The 26,741-nt window shown below is 42.2% G+C and overlaps 1 protein-coding gene across 3 annotated transcripts in view; it reads right to left on the bottom strand.

Annotated features, from left to right (window-relative positions):
- The window catches only part of Zip48c (Zinc/iron regulated transporter-related protein 48C), a 35,503-nt gene that overhangs the window by 6,205 nt on the left and 2,557 nt on the right, over window positions 1-26,741 (bottom strand). For 2 of the 3 annotated variants that reach the window (XM_071704658.1, XM_071704659.1), the window contains exons 2-5: window positions 24,016-24,406; window positions 22,384-22,535; window positions 22,167-22,252; window positions 1,681-1,938 (exon numbers count right to left, since the gene is read on the bottom strand). In XM_071704658.1, the coding sequence (XP_071560759.1) occupies window positions 1,681-1,938; window positions 22,167-22,252; window positions 22,384-22,535; window positions 24,016-24,406 (887 nt within the window). The remainder of the gene's footprint in view (window positions 1-1,680; window positions 1,939-22,166; window positions 22,253-22,383; window positions 22,536-24,015; window positions 24,407-26,741) is intronic. The other variant, XM_071704660.1, reaches the window with a different exon arrangement.

Below are 26,741 nucleotides of genomic sequence, written 5' to 3'. Positions count from 1 at the left end.
AGGCTGACTGTCTCAGGGGATCCTTGACGAGAGAGAATCGCGACGAGAAAAAGAGAGAAAGAGGGAGAGACGGAGAGAGAAAGAGCGTGTACCGTGCTTTCGCGCTTGGGTATCCGGGCGGTTAGATCGCACGCGAAATACAAAAGGAGCCAATTATAATGACAATGCACCTTCTTCAGCTAGGCCGCCGCCAGGCCTGGGAAAGAAATTCGCCACGTCCGTTTCGCCGACGGCGCGCTAACTACGGCACTGCCGTCACGCGCCATTGTACCGTAATCGCTCTCGAATACGGACATCGTAGATACTTAGGTACGTTTGTGCGTGCGAGTACGTATGTATAGGTACATATGCGCGTCCGCTTGACACGAGTAGAAATTCATAGGACATACGCGACACGAATTTTTTCTTCTCTATATTTATGCGCTTCGGTGCTCCGCATACTCCGGTCGAAACGGATTCCGGACGTTTCGCGCGGTCGCCGGAACGATCTCGCTGATTTCTAGCGGCTTCGGATCGTAAAGAACATAAAAGTAAAGAGTTACAGGCTTCGTCATCACGTTACATTAAAAGAGTCACGATTAAGTCGCTGTGTGCGTAATCTATTACTGTAATAAAATTAAACGAATGGATATTAAATAAAACAAATGAAAGAAATTATTTTCAGTTAATTTGATATAAACTTCATAAATCTAATAAGTTGTAAAAGAAGTATGGAAAAGATATATAAATATAAATATGAAATTTTACAAACTGCCGCACGATAATCTCTAAATCGATTCGCGTAATTGATCGTATCTTTCTTCTTAATTTGTATCCACAATAACCGGTATTATTTTTCTCATATAACGCAGAAAATATTTCTGAGAAAGTAAAGTGCAACAATAAATTAAACTGCCGATCATCGAGAAAATGACACTCAGAAGGATCGAATTGGAGGATAACGCGTTATTGAAAGATCGCCATCGAGCGGCTGTCCGCTTTCGCGTCCGAGGACGAGAGAATAAATCCCGAAATGAAGGGCCATTGTGTCGGTGGGAAAAGTGTCTTCCGCCCTTCTGACTCTGAGACTAGCCTGGACTTCTAATTCATCGTGAATGGACCGAGGGTGAAACGTGAGACGGAAACGGGTGCAAGTGCACCGTGGGCTGGTGCTTCTGGTACGAACGGTGTTTTAAAGAAACGAAAAGGAAGAGAAAGAGAGAAAAAGAAAGGGAGAGAGAGAGAGAGAGAGAGGAAGAAGGACAAGGGAGAGAAGAAAGAACGAGGAGAAGCCGGAACCAGTTAAGGGAACGAGTTGCGCCCAACTCCCTTTGCGCGAACCGGCTTCACCCTTCTGCATTCAACACCACCTTCCACGCTTTTTCAATAACACGTGCATTTTCCGAGTACCCGATGTACCGTGCGCGATCATAAAGTTCCTTATCGGAAATATCGGTTGTAAGTCGATATCGGAAACGCTCAACAGGTTTATTATCTACCGATTTTTGCCGAATAGCTTCAAGGCTCGACTGAACTCGTGATCGCGCTATTTATACATTTTCGAGAGGAACTCCTATCGCGTTGCAGCGATCTTGAGAGCGAGTTAAGTGACCGTTATTTTGAGCATTGCAAAAAAAGCGTAAATAGGAGTCGTTTCGCAGTTTCAAGTTTTTCCGGGCAAGTGGATTATACGGTACATACCTTTGATGCGCTTCCGGGATAATGTCGTCGATCACAACGTAGATCATCGCACCAGCCGCGAAGGCAAGTGCATAAGGTAGCGCAGGTGCGGCGAGCGTCACTCCGGCTGCGCCAAGGACACCGGCAATGGGTTCCACCATCCCCGAGAGCTGGCCGTACCAAAAGCTCTTCAGCGTGCTAATCCCGGCGGCTTGAAGGGGCAAGGACACTGCCAATCCTTCTGGGAAGTTTTGTATCCCGATCCCGATCGCGAGATTTCTGTAACAAAATTCAGAATTTGAACGTTACTTTTAATTTGCAAATACATGTAATTAATTATAAATTAAAAATATGAGTCGCTCTAAAATTATCCAAGGAAAAATCAACTTTTTAAATAGCATCAGTGACAAGACTGTCTTGCATACTCGGTATAATTCATTATCTATATAGCGATAAACGATTCTTTCACAAAGTTAACGCGATCGAAAGCGTTCTAGCGTATAAGTATCGCGATATTTCTGTACCAGTCTCAAGATAGATACTCCGATCTTGCACCGAGCGCAAGAAGCATCCGTTCGCGAATTCCGTAAGGTTGTGCACCGATGGGCCGCAACGATGATATGCAAAAATAGGGGCCGTTCTGCCGCCACCGAATTGAGAAAAAGCGAAGGAAAAAGGGAGAGAGAAAGAGAAAAAGAGAGGAGCGCGATAAGAACGAAACCAAAGGAGACAAGGTGGCTCCGCGCGAGAATCAACTTGCGCGTGTACATACACACAAACATACACACGCACACACATTCTTTTTCTCTCTTTCTCCGACGTGGCAGTGAGTTCTTGAAACTGGTCGACGGCTTCGACATTCTCCAGATTTTTCCATCTCCGCGATCGGAGCGAAGCGCTTGGAGAGCCGCGAGGCTTCCTCTAGATCCAGCCGTATGTACCGCTCGCTCTTTCATGCCTACCGAAGAACGGCTAAGCTTACTCAACCAGGATCGCCGCTCATAAATAAGATGTCAATGAACGACAAAGCCTTGAGTTTCGCTTCCAGTTACGCGGACTGCCCAGCAACGAGGTTGGCGCAATAGTCATAAGTAAATTGACGTAATACGTAACGTGTTTGTATCATTGACATTAATAACTGATTATTGCAATGTCGAATATCCATTCGCTGCGAATCATTCAGGCTTCCGTACATTTATATATAATATATATATATATATATATATATATATATATATATACGAGTTTATATATATGAGTGATGTAAGTTAAACGCGTAAGTTTATATAATTGATAATATAGTTATAAATCAGTACATAAGGTTGTTAATTAATCTCTGGATGTATGGATATTAAGACATAATCTTACATAACTTTTCAAATATAATTATGGTGAAGTGCGGGGCATCAAAAATAATTTGTATAATACGCGCAAGAATGATCACGCGATGCATTAGTGACGTGATCGATATAGAAGAGATAGAACGTTAGCGCTTCGTTGCAAGCTCGCGAGACCTCTTTCCTCGACCTCCGTTCATCTCTGTCTCTCTTTTCCGCGACCTCGCGGATCGCCGAGCGTGATCTATGGTACAAGTAATAGCATGGTAGAATCACGTCGAAGAATGAGAGAGAAAGGCAGGCGGCGAGAGCGAGCGAGCTAGCGAACGGGCGAGCGAACGAGATGGAACGAGGGAGGGAAGGAGCGGCGGGAGAGAGACGTAACAGGTGAATGAACGACGGGATACACCGCGTACACAATCTAACATGGCGCACAAGCCGGCGGGATATTTCATATATTGCACACCGCCGCCGCGGAATTCTCCTCAACTTCGGAATATCATCGCTCTCCGACCGTTCTCGACCCCGCGTTCTCTGCCAATCCCGCGACGAATCCTTCCATTCACTACTCCGAGCGAGTCGAGGAACGCAGGTTGAACTTTGCGAGCTCGCGAGAGGAAGCCTCGCGGACGAATCGACATGGATGGATTGAATTCCGCAAGATGTAAAATGAGCTATTTATTCATATGTGTTGAGTTACGCATGAGAATATTTCCAAGAGAAAGTGCAGGTTACGTCTCTTTGACAATAATTTTTTAACTATTTCTAATTCTTATTTAAACTTGTACAGTGGAAATTAATCAAAATACATAGATCCTTGCGACTTTTGCGAGGTAAAGTTTAACTTGTTTCTCGACGGTTAATATTTCCTCGAAGGCAATTGCGAAATCAATTATAATCCGGCTGCGAGGTCATTGCAACCATGAATACGTCAGCGCTGGTCTGTCTCTTTTTCTCTCTTTCTTTCCATCGGTAGACCTTCAATGGGATTCTCAGGATCGACGTAATAGTATTCCTATAAAACTAGAACCGTGGGGCCTCGCAAGAACCCTATGACGGGAGCTGAATTGAAGACGGGGAACGGTCGGGAGACTTGTCCGGTTAGCGAGATGATCCAATTCTAAGGCCCATAAGAAGCGAGAAAACGGTACCGGGCTTCATAGAGGAGACTAACTATTCGAATGAATGACTCGACCGAACCGGACAGAGCCGCATGCGCGCGAAGCGACCGAAACGAAGAAAAACCCTTCGATTCTGGTACGTGGAACGAGGTAACGAAGATCTTCCGCGATCTAGCTCCCGTAATTCGATATTCATGAGCGCCGGACTTTACGAGGCGAACGCTGCAACAAGCCGTTCAGGGGCTTCAAACTCATCGTTTGCTAGTAATCGTATTTCGCGACTTGATGAATAGCATTTCATAAATACTCCTGCTTCAGATAAATGCTGAGATTAATCAAAACCTTAAATAGATAAATTAGCAATTATAGTCATATAAATATAAAAGCTGTATCATTTCAGAATTTTCGCGAATCTAATAGCGAATAATTTTGTCTTTCGTTCTCAAGATAATTGCTTGTTTCTTGTTTCATTAGTTATTTTTATTCCGAGTTTCAGTCGAAAATTAATGAGACATTCTAGAGATTTTCGCGGTGTACATTGTTCGAAAATGGGATTATTCTATCAAGAATGAAACAGCTACTTATAAATAATCTAATAAAAAGCCACCTCTCTTTATCCTTATCCCCATTATAATCGTGTAAAAATGTTACCGTTGGTGAAATGTTGTCGACGCGAAAAATTGATGCGTCCACGTCGTCCGCAAAAATCTCTAACCACCACGTGAACGCAAGCGGATCGATCCAAGATGGAAAAAACAGGCTCAAACGATTCAGATGCGATACAGCAGGCTCTTCCGCGATCCGACTCGGCGAATCATCGATTTGCGAACGATCGGGATTTACAGGGAACAATCAGCATGTATTTTTGATTAATTAATTGCTTTACTATACTAACTGTCCGCTTGATTCACGTAGTGGATCGCGAAGTTGCAGAAATCTTCGTCGCTATTAACGTAACGCGGTGGACACAGAAAGAATCAAGACAATCAGTCTCGCGACTCTTTCAAATTTGTATGAAGAATCTGTTAAAAAGCGTTAAAGTATTTCGGGGAAATGTTATTGTGATTAGCACGCGGTCTCGATGCTGTTTTTCGGTGTACGTGACGCACTTTGTTTACGTGACGTCGCAACGCGCGAGAACAAAGTCGCCGGCACTGCCGGCAGGTAGCTCAGAACTGTTCTGTACGTTGTAGCGTTAAGATCTCTCGATCGCTCTTCGCAACAATATGCAATTATCTCCCGTACAATTAACTAACGCTTACGTTTAATGAATCGCATGGATATCAAAGCAATAAACACTTGATCGAGCGGATACATATTTCGCGCGATCTATTCGAAACGATACGCGATGGGAATGCTGAACTTTGATCACATCGCGTACTTTTGCACGATCCGTTTGAACTCAATTGATCATTCATTTGGAATACAATTTCGCAGAATCTCACGAACAGTTAACATTAGAAGTGTCGTATACGACCCTCTATAGAGCGTCACGCAATTATAATTAACTGCAGCATTTCGATAAATGAGTATTGTGCGATAAGGAAATGTGAGAGAAAAAGGAAGTCTTAGGAGACATCGTGCAACGGCGGTGTAATCATGTGTCCTATTTACGCGTGATAAAAGATTCGTTGCGATATTCGCGGATGTGTCTAAATTAGAATTTCGCGTTTACTATCTCGCGAACGTCTCGCGTCGCACTTTGAACGCTCTGCCGGTTAAAATATGTATAATTTATCTTCGATAGACCTAGGAGAGGCATCGGCAGAACAACCTTGCGGTGAGTATTAATTTTTAATTATTTATGCAAAATTAATCATTCTTTCATGTTTATTCGAATCGTTTTATTTCAATTAAAAAAAATAATTAAAGAAGAAAACTTTTAAAATTTAATAAAAAAGTTCATCTTATGATATTTTCTTTCCAAAATTCTATAATTATTTTCAAAAATATTTAAACGCCCAGTACCGTTCGAAGTCGTCACATTTTCGAAAAAGCCGTCGTACGATTTTAATAATTAAAATTTTAATAATCTGAACGCGCATTGAGATAAAATTGTTACCACAAACGATTGTTTCGCGGATAAAATCGGGTGTTACTTTGCGTTTTATCTTTGGGGGTAACGTATAAAATATCATGCGATCGTAGTTATCCGCGTTTTGTGTCGGAAAAGTCCTACGGAAAGATCAGCGCGAGTTGGCAGTAGAACGACGGCAGGTCCGGTAGAGAGACGATCGGCAGTAGAGGCGGCACAGGTGAATGAATGACGTGCTCCGCGCTTTCGCGCAGGGATCATCCAGTATAAGGTGATTCTCTTTTCCCGCGGGCCCTCTTGCGCGGACACGCAGGGTTCCCGGCGAGAGGTATGTCATGCCGCGGCATGTCGCGCGTTATTTCATGGGACGACGGCATCATCGTCGCCGCATTCCTACGGCGTCGAGGTATATAAGTGGTTGTACAGTTAACCCGTTGGGTCCGGCTGTTCGCCAGTTGCACCGAGGGAGGTCACCCGAGTTCCGAGAATGATCGCCCCTTCCCCTCCCCCACTTGTATTCGCGGTACGTGTACGTGGATATGTACGTGTGCACGAGTGTGTATCGTCATTCTCTCCCCTCGCTCTCTTGCGGCGCGAGAGCGGCTGGTCTCCCTCTTGCAAGTGCCCCACTACCATCGCGGGCCCTTGAACGCGCACCACCACCGCTGGTGGTTCGGGTGCCGCGGCTTCTTTTCCTTTCTGAGTTCTTTCTGCTTTCCACGGTCAGGGCCCCTGACTACTCCCGGCTCCGTCTACCGTCTTCGCCAGACGGCTAGGGCGACGGAGAATTGTTTCGAGATCGAGAGAACGGTATTCCGGCCGTCGTTCATATCACGATTCGATCGCGCTTAACATTTTAATCTTCTTATTGTTAATATATTTGAGAGATAAATAAAAAAATAGAGACACAAATGAAGAATAAAGAATGTAATAAAATAAAAATATGGAGATATACAGACCGCAATATTGGTCACTAATTCATAATGATACACAGAATATTGAATTTAGCACAAAAAAGTAATATTGTACAAGATAAACTTTTTTTAACGAATAGGATCATTTATTGCTCGACTACCTGGCTACAAATATAATTCGGTGCACTATTTGTAGCCAGGTAGTCGAGCAATAAATGATCCTATTCGTTTTTTAATCGCTGGCGGATAAAGGTTTTTTCTAAAACTTTTTTTATTTATATATTTGAAAACTTTACATAAAAAATTATCAGTAGTGCACATGTAGAATATTCTTAAAATTCCTTTTATGTTGAAGAAGCTTCTATATGCCAAAGTCAATAGCACTGTGAAAGGCTAGACAGATGTCATTCATACTATCATATCTTTGTAGTTCTTCGAATCGAGCGGAACGTCATTTAGAATAGCGAAACCTCGTTCTGAGTTTGTTTTATATTAAACGCTTATTTTCTGTAACGAGTCTTAAATTAAGGAATCTTCAGGATAAGCTCCGTGCGACTTGCCGAGAGCGAGGTACACGCAACGTATTAATTAGCGCCGACCTTTCTCTGGTGCTAATCGTATTACCGTAACATTTACGCGTGGCTAATCCACCTATTAGCGAAGCTATCATTCTTTCGTGCGGGCGCGAAGAGCGCAGAACGCGGCTGCACGCTACTCCGCGGCCGCAAAAGATTCGAGTGCGAGAAGCAGCAGCCGAGATCGAGGCAGGACGGTGGGCGAAAGAAAACGACGAGAGAAGTCGGGTAGATAACCTTAGGAACGGGGCGGCTGAGAGCTCTCTTGTAGAGAGCGGAGGATACCGGGCCGAGGAATGTTTCGCGCGAGGATCCGGGAGAAAGTATTGGCGAATTGGCGAATAAGTTGACAGGCGCGTAGATCCATGGCGAATTTTCAGAAAGGAATTTTTCTACCGAGAAACCGGCCGGCTTCTTTCGCATAACCGTCTTAATTGAGGTTTCACGCCGCGTCGACGAATGGACGACGCTGCGACGATGAATATGTATTCAGGTCGAAGATAGAACGGAAATGAGGAGGGTAAGCTTGAAAGAAAATCGCTTAATTTAAAGTGACGTGGAAAAGTTTAAACTTGTGATTACTTTTGCTTCCTCAAATTGCTTAAATTTCTTCGAGTTTGACACGTCAAAAGTTGTTAATTTCTTTATATTTTTTTCTGTTAATTTAAAACTGACAAATATTAGACATTTCAATAATTTACATAAATTCCCAGATTTATAAAATAAAACTTAAATTCTTTGAGTTTGTTTCGATACAAATACATTTTATACTAATTGAGAATCGATGTTCCGTCCATATAATGATTTTAACATGGAATTGCAGGAAATATTTTTAATTCGAAACTTGCGGCATGTAAAATCTTGGAAGCTGTGGTGTTTACCGCTTTGATAATAAAGAAATTAACAACACACGGATGGCTATCACAGTCCTGTCGATGTGTGTCGACGGGATGTTTAGAAAAGCCATGAACTCGGTGTCTCCTTTTCTTCGCTTGTGCGTAGATTAGAAAGTATTTATCATGCTTGGTGGTCCGCTTGGTTCTTGTTATGCAAGATATGTGACGATGTGTGTAAGGAACAAGATAACAGCGGTTGCTCATTTATAAAATTTTTTTAGTCCAAACGGATTGCTACGCTTGAATTTACACGAAAAAATTACTTCGAAATTTATTTTAACGGCAAGTAAAGAAAAATACGCTATGAGTGCGTTTGTCGCTAATATCGAGCAGTGTTGCGTTTTTGTGTATAAATAAGATTTTTTGCGTAATACAGTTATCTGCAGTATCGCTTCACAAATAATTCAGATAAATAAAAATTAATGAATAAGTAGATGATAAAAAAAAAGGGCAGATCCTGTTTCCGTTATTCGTCGGCTTAAATTATAAAGCGGTAATCGAGGAATGTTTCGCGCGCCGTACGACACTGGCGTCGTGCCGTCTCGTGTCGAAAACCGCGGATTTCTCCTAGTAGAAAAAAAGAGATCTGACCGGGTCAGTCATCTCCGACGCGAAAAAAAAGCTGCGCGCGTGTGAGTTGAGGCACACGCACGCACGACCGAACACGTGCCACGTTCTCGCACCGTTATCTACGCATATCTAACATCCGGGCCAACTACGAGCGGCCGATATACATAAGTGGTTCTCCAGCGAGGGAAAAAAACGTGAAAATGCTCGTTGTCGATCATTTCTTTATGAGACAAACGAAAAACGAGGAAGAAAGCAGGGCTTGAAAAATGAATGTCACGGTCACGAATTAGGTAGAAGTAGATTCGACTACAAAGTCAAATAGTTCAATTGTAATGCTGAAGTGTCGCTGTTAGTCCGAATCGAATGATAAATTAGAGATCGAGTCAAACACTGTGGCAGTACTTAATAGATCATGTTGACTGGGGAGTTCGTTGGTGTGCACCAACATGGCGGTTGCTGTAACTCCATCGGACGCACCGTGGACGCCATGTTGAATTCCATAAAGCCGCGGTTGTCCTTACGTGGCAACACCTATCCGCTCCTCGCCCTGCCGCAGGACGAAGAACGTCAGAAGCTAATTCTGCGTGAAAACGTACTTTGCAAAAACCGACCATTTTTATTACTCGATCCATTATTAAATTATAATGTTAAATAAAGATCAGTTCGACGTCGTTTTCTTTTCTCGAATAGTTTAGAACTTTAGAATTTTATATTGAATATGGATTAAAAATATATAAATAAAAGTTTTGAAGACAGAAACTTATAAATCATGTATTTAATTCAATTTAAGAAACACTTGAACTGTAACATAAAGAATGAAAGCTTCGCTAAAAGTATTGTTTATTATAATCCCACTTTCTAATAAAGAGAACTTCGTACATTAAGATATTTAAAAAACCGTTAATAATTTTGTGATTGTGCGAGCGGGATCAGATTTATTAAGATTAATCAACGGTATTACGATCAAGAATTAAAAAATAAAAATTAGTGCTCGAATAAAATGGCAGATAATATAATAAGGCGCATAACACGTCTCTCGATATTGCTCCATCTCAATATTTATTTCTTCGGCCTGATTCGCAACAATGTTGCCCGTCGGGCACGAGTCGATCGGTTAAGATGCCATGACGAGGCTTTCCCCGCCGCGACGAGGTATGGCTCGGTTAAAGGAGCGTGTTCGACGAGAAGCAGAAGGAAGTCGAGGAACAGGATGAGGCGGGATGGTTCGGTTCCGAAGGAGGCGCAAGGATGTTAGGGATTCAGCCGCGCGCGCGAGAAAGAGAGGAAGATATAGAGAGGGGTACCACACTACGTCTATCGCGTGCACGAGCGTGCGTACACATATATATGTGCACGCGCGCGTAAGCGAGCGAGACGGAGTATCGGGGAGCGGGAAGGGGATGGCGCGGAGAAAGAGAAAGAAAGGAAAAGATCCGCGAATTCGCGTGTGCGCCCGTGCGGGAGACACAGAGAGGAATCTGAAAAAGAAAGAAAAAAGGGACAAGCGGAATAGAGGGAGAAGAAAACTGAAAGAGAAAGAGAGAGAGAGAGAGAGAGAGAGAGAGAGAGAGAGAGAGAGAGAGAGAGAGAGAGAGAGAGAGAGAGAGAGAGAGAGAGAGAGAGAGAGAGAGAGAGAGAGAGAGAGAGAGAGAGAGAGAGAGAGAGAGAGAGAGCAAAGAGGCGAAATCTTCGTTTGCGGTGCATGTGTGTCATACGTACGTGTGTACGCTAAAATGAGAGAGACAGGAGAGAAACGAGATGAAACGTCGAGCGCGTAGAGGTGCGGAGCGATGTGTCTGTGCGAGAGAGCGAAGGGGGCGAGAAAGAGGGGCCGAGAGAGACAGACCGAGAGGAGGGGAAGAGAAGGGGGGAGGAGAGCACAGAAAGAAAGAGAGAGAAAGGGAGAGGGAGACCATGGGACGAGAGAACGCGGAGGAGGGCGAGAGGGGCAGGAAGGAATGCATGGGAACGAGGCGCAAGCGGGCCGACCGCGATTTGCCCGTCCCGCATTCCACCAACGCCAAGGCGAGCTCTCCGGCTCTTTCAGCTCCGTGAGTCCCGAGGGGGGGGGGGGGGCAAAGGGGGGAGAGAGGGCCACCGGCCACGGACTAACGCCATAAAACCATAAGACCGTAAGATCAACCCCGACGCCGCCGCCGCCGCTGCTGCTGTAGTATCCGTCTCGGTCTCGCGTCGCGATCGCAGTGATTACGCACCCTCAACATAGGGATGTTCCTAACTCCTACGCTTTTCCCGACGCGGTAGCTCTACCGCAGCCACTTGAGCCACTATACGACTGGCCCTCACACGTAACTTTCACATGCAATTCTCAAAGTGACATATCGGTCTTACTGTTATTCCGCTTCCTCTCTTCATCCGTCGATCGTTACAACTTCGAAGTTACAATAAGCTATTCCTAGGTTTACGGGTCTTCGCGAGCGCGGATTATAGTGTACATTGAGAGATATATATTTGAAAGCCGCGGATAAGGATACTAAGTACCACTAACGATCGTGACATTTTTCGATTACTCATCTGCGAAATGCGCCCCGCGTGATTTAGCTTTATTATCGCGCACTTCTTTATCATTCTCAGCCGAGTAATACACCGTCAGCGTTCGCAACCGGAATCAATTAGCTCGCATTAGACCGATCGTGTCTAATCGGAGAGAGAAAGAGGGCGAGGGAGCAAGTGAAGTAGAGATATAGGGAGAAGTGCTCCGAGTTCCTCGCGTATCGCGGTATGCGGCGAACAAGATTAATCGCCGGCGAGCAGCAGGCTACGGGTAAGGTAAGGTAAAGCAGGTGTCTCGGGCAATGCAACAAAGAGCTGCGATGCCGTCGTACACTTCGCATTAGGAGCTTAGGTGTCTCCGCGACGAGGAAGAGAGTAAGAAGAGGGCTGGCTAGGTAGAACGGACGACAGGGAGAGAAAAAGAGAGACAGGCAGAGAGACCGCGGGCCGCAGGTCTCGGTGAAGTCCCCGCAGACGATCGTGAGGTCGTCGTCGAGGGACATAACGGATCCGGCTGTTCCGAGTAAGGTACACGGCGCGCATGCGTAATGCCGCCGCATTCCAGGCATTGCGAAGTCGCTGCACCACGTCGCGTCGTGCCGGTGCATCGGCCCGTCGATGAAGAGAGCGGGCGAACGAGCGAGCAAGCGAGCGAGCGAGCGAGCGAGAAAGAAGCGCGGCGGCGAGTCCAGGCGATGAACGTGAGGAGTGCATCGCGCATCGACCGATCGACTGTCAGACGCTCGCCTAGGAGATGCGCTTAGGACGTACTGCCGTCGTCGGCAGCATAGCACGGCTCTCCTCGCCGAAAAGAAGGAAATTGTTGGAATGCAGCTCGATGCAGCTCCGCGGGACTCCACTAATCGTTCAAGGTTAACGTAATCGACCATCGGTGCGCTCCTTCGCGGGAAGTTCTCGTAAACATCACTTAAACTTAATCAATATTTAATTGATTCTGTTTCTCTTTTACACAGAAAATACGGAGGATTAGTTGAACTTCGGACTATAATCCTTTAACGGATTTTGTTAACTCGACCATTGCACGCAGAAGACTTGAGGAAAATATCGAATTGATTTAAGAGAGTAATAATAAATCTAATTAATTTTGTATAAATAAAAAAATTAAAGAATTAATATTGAAGTTTATAGGAACAATCCTTTAAGAGTCGTAATATCGTGAAGGATTATTTTCGTGTTTGTTTTCGATAACGAAGTTTGCTCTTTAAATTTTAGTTAAAGCAAAGTTCGAATTCGAATTAAATTATCAAAATAATATATTTTATATTTGTTAGATTTAAGAAATAATGGAATGATTTGTACATTTTAATAATTGCGTATCATAATTTTTTACATTGTTACATTACATCAAGTTGTTTTTATAATATGTAATTTTTATGACGATAATTTTTGCGTTTAAGTTAAATCGAATGGATTCCTTCATTTTAAAGCATTACGATGAGTATACCTAGTAGTAGACCAAGAAACGCGAAAGGCTAAGAAGTTATACAAGTACTTTATGAATCGACGATTGCTAAATTAACGTATGCTAATCGCGATCTGTGTGTCAGCGCGTGTATTGCGCGGTAAGTGACATAATTGTTGAGAAATCTGCAGTGCGGTAAAGTGCAGCAGGTGCCGCGAGGCCGATATAAATTTTAAAGTCAGGTTTTAATAGTTCGTGCCGCTGCAGCGGCGATTGGAAGAGGAAGCAGGGAGAAGAAGACGGAGCGAAAGAGGAAGGAGACGAAGGAAAAGGTATCGGCACGAAGGGGAGAAAAGGGGGGGGCCGCGAGGGGACGCGTGAACGCGAAATACGAGACGGGAGAAGTATCGGCGTGCCGTGGAATGTCACTAGCTTAGAGAACGTCTCGCGAGTCCAGTTCTCAGAAACGCGCTCGACTCGCGAACGGCCGTGCCTGAATGATTATAAAGTGCACCGGCGAAACGGGAAGAGATGCTTATCGGCGTAATCGCGCTTCGTGGAATAATGAGGCAATCGGGGGAATCCGTGAAAGGCGAGACCACGGTAATCGCGAATGCGGTCTGACGAACGCGGAGGACCCTTAAGGCTCAGAAGTGTCGTCACTCGATCGTCGATCGTTCGCTCGTCGCTGGAGAATTCCCCAGAACTTCCGATAAGGGGATTGCGTCCTTAAATTGCAAGAGCGGTGTATCAACATATTTTAGGCCTTCATGTTTTGCTAAATTCCTTTCGTTTCTAAAGACAAAAAAATTACGGTGGCAGATGTACCAATTTGGAACCAATTTTTTTTTATAAACGTAAGGATTGCGAATGTGACGTATAAGATATCGGTTTCTTTTAGAATTCCTTGTATAATTAAGAAGTAATGAAATTTGAAATTAGATTAATTACTTTTTTATTGAAATAGGAAAAAATTTTACGTGTATATATTCTGCTATTTATATTTGTTCATATAATTTTTGTGACAATTTGAAATATAAAATTTGAAATAGATAGACACAAGGTAAATACACGAATAATTATAGCGTTTTCAACTTAATATCGTTATTCTTGACCCGCGCTCGTAATTAAATTATAATACACATAAAACTTTTATCTTCGCTAATATTGTAAACATAGCGAACGAGTATTAAAATTCTTATCAACATTATCGACATCGCCGACCACCTTTTTGCCTCGCTTTATATCTTTGCGCACGTTAAACTCCGCGATTGCTGACCGCAGCGTGTATTACGTTAAGATGTCAGAAGCGAGAAATTGTACGTGATTTTCTTCCGTCGTGTTGTTCGTCGCGGCAAATGATAATATTTTTCTATATAATAACCATCACGTGCGTCACGCGAGAAGCAAAGAAGTACGTTTTCTCGATAATCTGACGTGGCAACGAATTCGGAAGCGTCGCGGTGTTTCGGCGGTATATCGGTAAAGGAGGAAATGTGCGATGTGCGGCTCCCCCGTAATTTACATGCCGACGAGCACGAGATCGGGAACGAGTGTTCGAGGAACTGGTCTGTCTCTCGCCGTGAAAATCGCCGACAACAGAAATTACTCCGACATGCACGGACCCCTCCGTGCTAAAGGACGGTGGTCTCTCGGTAACACGACGGGCCTGTATCGCGCCTAACTGCACGCGCGCACGTGCATCCATAAGTGCGGCATGCCTGAGCGGGAAGTGCTATATCGTACTTGACTTCCGTCGCTATTAGCGCACGTCAGAATTAGTTTTCCGCGTGAGATAAGCAACGCCGGGTACGAAGTGCCCACGACGATTAAGGATACGGAGAACGGGCCCACGGTTTTACTGGGACCGTAACAGAAACCAGGCCATGTCACAGTCGACAGAACGCCGGAGAACGTCCCCCGACAGTTGAGAGAGTTATTAATTCAGCATATTGCCATGTTTAATACCAATTATATGAACATTGACGATTAAGCGCAAATAATATTGCAGTATAAAACTAAAGCGATCCTTTAAAATTCCATATTAAATATCTTGATAATTACGTTGAGACTGTTGAGAGTTAAACAGAATTCTGGAAAGTTAAAGTCTACTTGAAATTAAACGAACGATAGAATTTTGTTACTCAATTACATCAGTAGTTTAATCTCCTTCTCTCAAGTCTTGCCATTCACAATAATTGGCACTACGATGTTCTTGTCAAAGAAAAGTCGATCGAAAGGTCTGTCGTTAATGTTTAATGCGATAAGAAAGGGCATTCTATTTATACCTGGCGGCACAGCATCGGAAAGTTAAACGCCACTCTCGTGTCCGACAATCCGATGACACAAATTAAGAAACCTGGGGCGTCGTTGAAGATAAACATAGCAATATCGAAAAAATCAAAAGCTCTTTATCTCGATCTTTACGGCGTATCTCAAACTGGACGTGCACAGGATATCGAGAAGAAACGAGAACAGAATGAAGATAAAGGAGAGAAGGAGAAGTATGAGGGAGGTAAATTTTGGGGAGGAGGGAAGGGAAGGTAGAAAGAAGAGCCAATACAAGCGAAGATGTAAAAAGAGAGGATGAAGAATAAGGATGAGAAGATAGCAGAGAAAGAGAGAGAGAGAGAGAGAGAGAGAGAGAGAGAGAGAGAGAGAGAGAGAGAGAGAGAGAGAGAGAGAGAGAGAGAAAGAGAGAGAAGAAAGAAGAAAGAGCCGCGGTGAGCGCCGGTCGACCGGTATATAATAAGGCAGCCGGGAGAGGATAGCACTGAAATGAGATGGTTTCGTCGGCAGCTTTGTCCGGCGCCATGTTTAACATAGCACCACCTCATCTACGTGGCGTAGCGACTCGGGGGACCCCGCGGTTCCTGCGTTTTTACACATGTTCTCTCTCTCTCTCTCTCTCTTTCTCTCTCCTTATCCTCTCATCCCCGTCGTTCTCTGACCTCCTCCTTGTTCAGAAGCAGCTCCGCGAAAAAGGACGAATAGGAGAACAACGGGGGAGAAGGACGAGAAGGAGAAGGAAGGGTCAGTGTATACAAATCAGATTCTCGCGCCCTTTGTGAGATCGTACTCCGCCTACGGTGATTCGAAACGCTGTCCGCATTTACGGCGCGTCGTAAATAAATTTCGGAGAACGCGTTCCCGGACCCCAGGGTACGCCCGCGACTGTAATAAAGGATGCTGCTTTACGTTATCGTGTAGCGGCGGGGATGTTATCCGTCACCGAAATCATCCACGAATTAAAGCATCAAATATATCGGCGATGGCGTTAATTCTAGCATAGCTATGCCATGTGTAAAATGTACCAAAAAGTAAGACAATATTTTTTTGTACACACCGCGTTCTCGCACGTACTTTTTATATCGTTTAAGACAAAATTTTTATAAAAAATTGTACGGTGGTTACGTTTTGTATAGACATATTGTCTCACTTGTGTTATAAAATTTGGAGCGGGTAATTCGGCATACATTCGCGATTGAAATTCGAGATTTTCTATTTAAAAAAAATAAACGCGAATAGAGGGAAGAAACGAATGATAGACCTACATTCTCGTGGGTAGTGAGTCAGTACCGGATCTCCTTGAGCGATTTGCAACGGACGCAAATCGGCCTATACCTTTCCATCTACCTACTACAACACCTACCTCTCTCTCTCTCTCTCTCTCTCTCTCTCTCTCTCTCTCTCTCTCTCTCTCTTTCTTTTTCCTTCAATTTCTTATCGTATCTCTCCGTCGGTCGTTCTGCAACATCGGCGGCAGAAACTGCGAAACGTTTCATTCATGATTCTTTCAGCGCGGCAGCGTACCGGAACTTATTGCCACCTCCGCTACCGCGGGAGTTATGTTTCCTTGGAAAGGACGCGACGCGAACGTAGGTCGGTTGCTGATCAATCGACCGAGCCTGTCGCAGCCCGAGTTGCGCAAAAATTTCATTTCCATAACGATGACGTCTCTCGACGGCGTTCTCCTTGACCGGGACGCCGTGACAACGATCTCCTTCGAGCCTCTTTTTTTATCTTGCCTATTGCGGATATTGCAAATCGATAGCGCGATTTATGGACGGAAAACTCGAATCATAGGATCACGATGCTTACGTAACGGATACGCTAGCAGATTATTATACCGTAGTAATTTGTCCTCAAAAGTAAAAGAAGCAATGGTATCTTTTTTATTGTTTCCCTTCTTAGATCTATCGCACTTCCTGTTAACGATGTATATCAATATTATGCGAAAAATTGCAAATAATTTGAAAACGTTTGAAAAATTGTCCAGTATTTATAATAATTCTAGAATAACATTTAATGCGAGCACTTTTAAATTTGGATGCTTTCCTATTCCGAAGGAAAATGTACAATTAATTAATAAAATAATTAATCTTGCAGATCTTATTGAGAAGATTGGCCTTCTCTCCAATGACCGACTCGGGAGCACCTCTCGCTCCAAAATTAGAAACTCGCATCTCTTCAAACGCCCTTCTTAGTTACTCATACAAGGTCCATCGTTAAAAGCAAGCGCGACCAGCCCTGTACATATACAGCGAACTCCACGACGCGGACCTGCAGCGCAGCTGAAAATATATGCAGGACCAAGGGGGTTAATCGCAATCGTCGTGAGAATGGTATGTCGTTCGTTACGAACTGGTCGAGACAGAAAAGGGCATGGGCTAGGGTCGCCCAAGGCTGAACGATTTTTCCAAACGAGCATCGAGAGCGTGTCTCTCTCTCTCTCTCTCCCCTCCCTCCCCCCGTCCTTTTCTCTCTCTCTCTCTCTCTCTTTCTCACCGTGGTCGAAACAGGACCAACTACTACTCGGTAGCGCCAAAAGCGTTACAAAGCGCCGTTGCGTGCCGTTGTCAGAATTTCTCTCTTATTAGGACTTGCCAATAACGGGCGCACGCACACCGTGGGAAGTTTCACTTCCGAAATGGATGTCGGCTACCGTCTTACGCGACTCACTACCGTCGCTTTTCGATCGCTTTTAAGGTGACGGCGCTAATTACCTCCCGAGAGCGACGCGAAAGTTCCCAGGTCGGGTTGTAGTCGCCGTGAAAATTCCAGGCGCTTTCGTTGTGATATTAATTGCCCGGTTTCTCATTGACGTTTTTAACCGTCGCCGGGAACAAGCTCTTATCTCCATTGTCGTCGGAAACGGACGACGTTGCTCAATTTTGCATTACATCGTTGGAACGGAACAGTTATTCCGTTCATAATTAAACGTCGCTCGCGACTTCTGGTTGCGATAACTAAATGATGTTTTCGCGTTCTCGTTCGAAATTAGCGCTATGTATCGGTACGGTCATACCTGTTGCGATATGCTAACGGAATATGTAGAAGAAGTTGACAATTTCATCATATACATGAAAAGTAACAATTAATATTAACAACGAATAATATTTGCATACTTTTAACGATCAGTTATTTTCGTAAGAATCTATTTTCATGAATAACAGTTCAAAGTAATAACGAAATAGTTTTCTTACAAAATGTTCTTTTATATAAACAATATCTTTATCTTGGAATCTTTTATAGAACAATCTAACAGCTTTCTTATCAAAATAGGAAGAATTACAAAAATAATAATAAAATAAAATAAAACCGTTAAGGTATAGGCAGAAATAACATCATTTATAAATCGATCGTAAAGCACCAGGCAATCAGCGTGAATCAACGATATCTGTTTTAAGCAATTTTTTGAATTGTGAACCACGGGTGAGTGAGGCATATTCACAAGTGTAAGAGAAGGACAGCGCGCGTCATTATTTACCGTCCATTCGCCTCTATTGTCCGTTCGCTTATCGCTATTGTGCGGTTTTATCATTCGTTTATTACGTGAGATTAACAAAAACACACATTGCCTACTTCCCTTCGGTATCTTATTTACAACGCGAGTAAATTATTCGCTTTAAATAAAGAATGAAGCCTGTGCCTAACAATAAGCAACAAAGGAGCTCTGCGGGCATACGTTGATCTTTGCATTCGCGAATACCAACGCGTCCTTCAAGTTTTCGATTTTCTCGTTAACGAGAAAGACCAGCCTACGAGCGTTTGATTCTCAAACGCGAAACAACGCGGGGAAAGGTTTGCTCAGTTAACGTCGTTGTATAAGAGCGATACATGTAAGCGCGATGTGTCACGTATCCGTTCGCGAATCACGTAACGATCGTAAATAAGTCGTCAGAAACAGCGAATGCCCGTGTATGGAAGGCGCTATGCGAATTGCACGGCGGTGTACGTACGTCAAACGACAATGATCCGGAGGCCGGGCGAATCGGAAATAACGCTTCGCGTTGTGTGCACGTGCACGGTCACGTGCGCGCGCGCTCACTCGACACGGTGATAAGCCTCGGTCTTTTGCTCAATATCGCATTAAGATTAAGATCTTTCGCTAGATTAACCTTGCGCGATTATAGCTTCATTAGGAAGAACATAAAGCCGCCTAAGGTGCGGCGCTTCTACAAACGTCACGTTACGAAGATATTACTGAGAACAGGTGTGCTGCATACCTGCAATTCTTTAATTTGCAATTTTTTTATTTTACAATTGTTCATTATTTTATAATTTTATGATTTTTATTTATTAAAACTGACACAAAAATTTTATTCTAATTTCGAGATCAATTTTTACAAGTTTGTCTTTGATAGGAAATGTATTCGATAGTTAGATGAAGAGCGTTTTCCGTTGACCAATTAACATCCAGATTTTTATCCTTTAATTAATCACGTATAAAAGATAAAAAATTGTTGACCTACGAATAAAGATTGTCGCAGCTAATGGAATTACATCTTCGGCCTCCCGCGTTTCGTATGACTTCCAACGTTTTAAAGTTTTAACATTAGCTAGACGCAAATGTCGACATTTAATCAATAAGGCAAAAAGCACGTGATAGATCTTAATTGCATAATTAATCTCAATCAATCATAGGAGTGTGTCAATAGCACAATAAAAATAATCGGAGATACATTTCTTACGTCAAAGTGTGTCAATTCGGAGCGTCCACGAGAGGGGATAATAACTAAAAGAGATCCCCAGAAATCTCGATCTCTGAAAAAAATTTTCTCCCCGTGATGATTCCGCAAAAGTCGCACGCGACATGAGTCGTCGCCAGCGTACACGGCGAAATTCTCGAAAAGCAAACCGCGGCTCTCGAGGGAAGAAAGCGAGTTCGAAGACACCGGCCGGAGCCGGAGGACGGCGAGTTTAGAGCGAGCTGACGCGACGCGGGGGGCGGCGAGGGGGCCAGAGGGGGCGAGCAGCAGCAGCAGCAGCAGCAGCGCGAAAGAAGAAGCGGGGACCGGGGACACGTAGGCGCGGGGTAGGTAGGTAAGCGGAGCGCGAGGAGGCGCGGGGGAAGGGAAAGGAGGGGACGCTGGAATGGAATGCGCGGCGCCTAGGGCTCGTCGGATTCCAGGGCCACACGTGCCCTTCACTCCCTGCGCGCCCGCGCGCGCCACAGGCAGGCACCGAGCGGAGCCAATAAACTTCGCCTCCAACTGGCGGCCGCGGTCGACCACCATAGAGCTCATTCATGGGGACCTCCTACCACGCCGCGCGGGCCGAGCCAGGTCGGTGCGGGTGCGGGTGCGGGTGCGGGTGCGGGCTCGGCTCCGCGCCTCCTCGCCTCCTCGCTTCAATCTTCAATCGCTCGCGATCCGCGCGGCGCGTCGACGTAACGCGCGGACCCGGACGGGGTACTGTCGCGATTAGAACGAGGATTATTGAGATTGAACGAGACGATTCGCACTTACTTGCTCTGCCCCTTGCTTTGTCGCTGATAGAATTTGAACGGCGAGCGGCGGCCGGCGGAACGGGGAAAGATGGCGGCGAGGGAGATGCGTGGAAGTTACGTGCGGCAAAATTCCCAACTTCTTCCCTCTCCTTCTCTTTACGCGCTTCTCCGACCGAGACTCCGATCGAGCGAGCATTTCGGAATGCGCGGCGAACGAAACGCGACGGGCCGAGAAAGTTTTTAACCCGTATTACGTATCGCTAATCTCGGCTTCCTCTCGTAGAGAACTACGTCTATTACGCGGCGGCCCGGCGACTTCACGTTGCTGCCATCTAACACGGAATTCGTACTTAAGTATACTCAGCCGGTATCCTCGCCATCGGTAACAAAGATGCTCGAAAGATATCTATTGCAGAATTAGATAAAAAATACTTCTAACAATATTTCGTAGATATTGAATTTTTCGTTTAATACGTTTGATAGTTTCTTCGGTTCTCTCTCTAGATAGAAATTTTATCCTGTTCTTATTACATTAACGATTAGATTAAGTTAGGTTGTTCATCGATACAAACCTGTTGCTTATCTCTTATAAGAAAAAAAAAGAAAAAAAAACAAGATTGTCTCTTACTAGCGTAAAATTACTTTTATTGGTGCCATTTAGATCCGCCCGGTATTCCTCTAATATAATTAACGTTCGTACTTTATTGTACATTATACAAAACTGGTTACTAATTAAAATAAATTCCGATGCGATATAAATACCACGACTCCTGTAATCGAAATGCGAAGCGGGATGCGATCATTTGGCTTTTTAAATTTCGAACTCGTTTTCTATTCACGGGTTATATTATAAAAATAATGTAATATATGCGAGCGTGTAATATCTGCGATATTCAAAATCCGCTTTGCCAACCTTGTATTTAACCTTCTTGACTCGCGTAATCAATTGAATAGACGAGATTGATCTAAACTAGTAATACAGCCTTTATTAAACATTGTTAGTAGAGCGCGTCATCGCGTAACCGGGCAACACATTATTTTCTTTTTAAAAGCTCTTTTTAAATTAACATATCTTTTACTCGACAATTAAATTTAGTCGATATGAAATCATCTGTCGCAATATTCGATGAAATATTTTGACGGTTTTATATCGAATCAACAAATTAACGTTTAATTAATAAAAATGTACTAGAATCAATATCTGTCGAACGTGTACTTTATCAGATATTTGCACCTATAGAGGGTATTATTCAGATCTTGTATAAATATTCTGTTATTTTGCGTATCTAATTATGCATTCCTTGCATTCTTGTAATTATGCAATCCAATATTTTCGTTACAAGCTACGTATCCTGTTTCCGGTACGTGTTTGTATTATCTCTGATCTTACCTTGCATTTTCAAAAGTTGCTGATGCGCTACTACCTATTGCTCCGAAGCCCACACCAACCGCAAGACCCTCAGGAATATTGTGTACCTAATTATAAAAGTCGAACGATTATATATATACATATATATTATACTTAACTTCATGACTATATATAAAACGTAAAATAGATCTAAGCAAGTGTAGTTTGCATGATTATTTACTATCTCGTAGAAATATACCGTAATTGCGACAACTAGCAGTAATATCCTCCGCCACTGGTTATTCTTCGCTTCATTATTAGGATCCTCGTAAACCGTTCCGATTTCCGCTGACTCCGATGATCTGTTTATATTCGTGATTTGTCGGCGTCTACTATTCTGTTCGTAGAAGCCTGAAAAATCAAACATTCACAACAACATTTACCACATCCTGCCAGCGCAAAATTTTCAAAAACTGAGCCACGAGCACAGGGTCACCTCATGCAAATGCAATTTGTACAAGATGAAGGACTAAGAGAAGGAATTCTTCACGCATCGTGATACTTTCGATTAGAATTTGTTGCAGCTGGATTCGTTTAGGCAGGATTAATAAGATCAGTTTTTTTTTTAAGCTCCATAGAACTTTCCACACAGATCTAAAATGTTTATTTTTTATTGGTTTTATTTTTTTTTATTTAAATATATATTATTAGGTAATGTTTTACACGGACGTGCACTTTGTATTAATGGTAAGTTTAAACTGAGTATTTTTAGTTCTGTTTTCGTTGTTCCACACTTTTGATCACATCACACTCGGTAGGGATTTATAATTTAAGTTTAGCTGCTGTATTTAGCTGAGTTGGGTCGGATATTTTTATTTATATTGGACCTGTGTGTTTAAGTTCCATGTATTTCACTACGAATAATATCATGCATATGCTAATACAAAGCTTTGGGATATTTTTGGAGTAAGTGTGAATCAACTATTCATATTTCTATCAGACGTCACTTTTTATATGGAAAACATATATTTTGGAATAAGCAATGGTCTCTGCATTAATATCTAAAGAAATTTATTTAGATATTAATAAGAAATTTTTAATTAGTGTTTTATATATAATTTAATCAATCACACTTAATAAGAATTTTAATTTTAAGAAAATAAAATATTAAAAAAAACACGAATAAAATAAAATATTAAAATATAATAATAAATATTTTAATATTACCGAGTATATTCAAAGATGCATAATATGTATTATGTGGAGGGGTAAAAACCACAGTGGTGTAAGTCAAATTTTTAAAAATATTTTCTCGTGTGTATAGATGCAATCTGTATAATATATAAATTGCATCTATGCACGCGAGAAAATATTTAAAAAAATTTGGCTTACACCACTGTGGTTTTTACTCCTCCATATAATACATATTATGCATCCTTGAATCTATTAAAGAAAGGAGGAGAGAGAGAGAGAGAGAAAGAGAAAGAGAGAAAAAGATGTCAAATTAAAATTGTAAACTTAATTTGTCTATACCATGATCTTTATCAAGCAGTTTTATCATACTATTACTCTTTAGGAAAGCATTTTTGATCATGCTACATGCAAAGATTGTAACTTATATATTGATTGTATAAGACAGACCGATAATATATGACAATTTTCATAAAAATAACAATTTGAGAGAATGCTTATTCCCGAATAGGAACCAGGTACATCTGCGATAAAGCAAAGAGGGGCGAGTGGACGTTCATATACATATACAGAGTATATATATGTACAGTATATATATGTATGTATATCATCACGAACTGATCCCATTTTCCAAGCCTATAAAGACAGAGAGAGAGAGAAACAAAAATCTGCGATTTTACGGGAGAAGAAAATGAGATACCATCGATAGCGGTCGATTCGACGCGAGCGTACATTTTCTCGCCGGATATCTGTACGTCGTTAAACAACGGATCATAATCATCATAGTCTAAGTCCTCGTCACTCTTTAGTTTCGCAATGATCTTGCGTCTTTGTTTCGTACCGACTGATTGCATAGCTAAAAGCACATTGGGGGACTGAATGCCGAGGGTGGATATCAACACGTCCGTCCCGTATACGAACGCCGCGCCGACGAGAAACCCAACTGCGACCGGCACGAACGCGTACTCGCCCTCCGCTCCGTAAATCTTGCTCTCGGTTGCCATTTCGATCGCCGGTGCCAGCAACGACCAGTAACTCGCGGCCACCATCACGCCGGCGGCGAACCCCAGGCTGACATCGAGGAGCTTACGCTGAAACGGAAACGAACCATTATAGACATATGAGCGGCTCCCTTACTCGAAAATTTGGGTGAAGGGACTGAGGAAAGGGGATGAATCTCTCCATTTACTTTTAATCCGTGCAATCCTTCCGAGCTATCAGATATCTAAATCTGAGACGGGACATTTGACATTGTTTCACTATCACTGTTAAATATTAAAGGATGAAATTTAAATCAATACCTCGAGTTGAATAACATTTTGTTATTTTTAACCACCATGTGTGTCGAAAATTATTTTAACACAAAAGTATAGTATTATTTTAACTCCATTTAGTTTAGTTAAATTAATGACATATTTTTTTTTAGTAGAATCAGTAGCGACTTATAGGAATGGTTAGAAATGATTCAAATTGACTATAATTTGACGCTACAAATTTAACAGTGTTCTTCTACAATTTTTATTGTTCTTGATCATTTTTATAGAATATATATACATCTGCTCTAGAATTAAGATAAAAATTTAAAAATTTATGCTAGTTTTTTAAATATATATCAGGGATTGGTATCACGGGCCTTGAAATAAAAATAACGCATTGACTGACAATTACAACCATAATCTAGATTTCTCATGGAATCGCGTGCATGTTTGTTTTTTTGGCCTTGTCAAACTTAAAGAGACCTGCAACTCTGATTTAGCTTCCGTCGAGACATCAGGGGTGCGGCAGGTGTTTACTTGGGATGCGAATTGCGCACACATTAAACTTGCAAGTATAAAAAAAACGCGTATGTCAATATTTCGTGAGTAACTCTTATCTCGTATATCAGTACGATGGATATGCGATCGACAGTGTCGAGGTCTAATCTCTCGGATCGATCCGAAATTTACGATACTAATTAAATAATCCACAAAATAAATGTAGCACCAAAAGATCTTGCCCAACATTGACGAAAAAATATTCAAAATAATCTCTTTTCGATATTTAACTTGGCTCATGAAACGTGCAGTGCAGAATAATGCGGACTGATTTCTCATATATGTATTAAATGAAAGAAAAATAATAATCTTCTTTAATTAAAAACTTTTAATTATATAGGAGAGATATATATAGGAGATAATGGATCTGTGATTAATGCAATATCTATCGAGTTACGTGACATATTACACTGACATATTACTATTATACCTGATACATGGATACGATTGAAACTCAGCATGTGCGAATTGGAATCTATGTGTGAAAACATTAACCATTAACCCAATTTCTTATAATATTAGAAAAGGATAGATAGATACGTACTGTAAACAACACACACATCATGTCATTCATCATAGTTCGTGAAGAAGTTCATGTAGAACCAAGTGTAAAAACGTTAATTTATTGCATTATGTGTTATGTTCATAACAGTTGTTTTATATAGAGAAAAATTAAAATAATATAAACGAATAAAATAAGTAATTCGCTCATTTATATGAAAACTGTAACAAATTAAATTAAGGCATATGCGAGCGTGCAAACGCAGTTGTTTAATAATTGCGGTACCGCACGAACATCTGCGTTCACAGACTGGTATTAGCATTAACTCAGTTGTAGGTCAGAAAATCAAACCTTGACAATCAATGTGTGTAATGTAAGATTTCTTTCTTTCAGTTATTTTCCTACTTTAACATTAAAATAACCAGCGTTGTTTTGATATATGTCTATAGATATTTTATGTACAGAACTTCGAAATTAGAGTGATTTACGGAAAATAAATTGGCATATCTATAATATATAATCACTTTTTATCTCGACAAAAGTCCACATAAACTCCAGCGAACGTAACTTAATAATTTTTGTAATTTTAAACAAGAAATTTGAAACTCATTAGTTTGATGGGGTTGGTTGCTAGCGTTAACAGTTCCGCGACTTGTACTTGCTTGACAATGGAAATTTGCAATCTTATCGTACTTTGTTTTTCAACGTTAAATTAGAAGCAGGATTTATTATACCGTAAATAATGTCGGGTGATTTATTATTATATATTACGAGGTAAATATTGGATGCCATTTCCGTGGAAATTATAATCAATATCAGCCATTGATACCGCGAGGGAAAAATATATTTTGCCATCTCACTATTCTCACTATCGTATCCAGATTACAGAACAAGGAAAAGATAGTATAAAATGCACCGATTTGAAAAGTAAATAGAATCTAGCGACGCAACTATTATTTTTCGCGCAATGGCGCGAAGATACGTCATGGTATTAGAATTCAATTTTTTTAAACTTTATTGATTTTAATTTTTCTTAACTTGAACCGTGAGACAACGGTTTTTACGTTCAACCTTTTGTAATTAAGCTCTTCTAGCAATATCTTCATCGAA

Source organism: Temnothorax nylanderi, unplaced genomic scaffold, assembly GCF_030848795.1.
Source record: "Temnothorax nylanderi isolate EJ_2023f unplaced genomic scaffold, tnyl_v1.0 TNYL_tig0043_pilon, whole genome shotgun sequence".
NCBI classification, from domain to species: Eukaryota; Metazoa; Arthropoda; class Insecta; order Hymenoptera; family Formicidae; genus Temnothorax; species Temnothorax nylanderi.
This window is presented reverse-complemented; position numbering and strand designations above follow the sequence as displayed.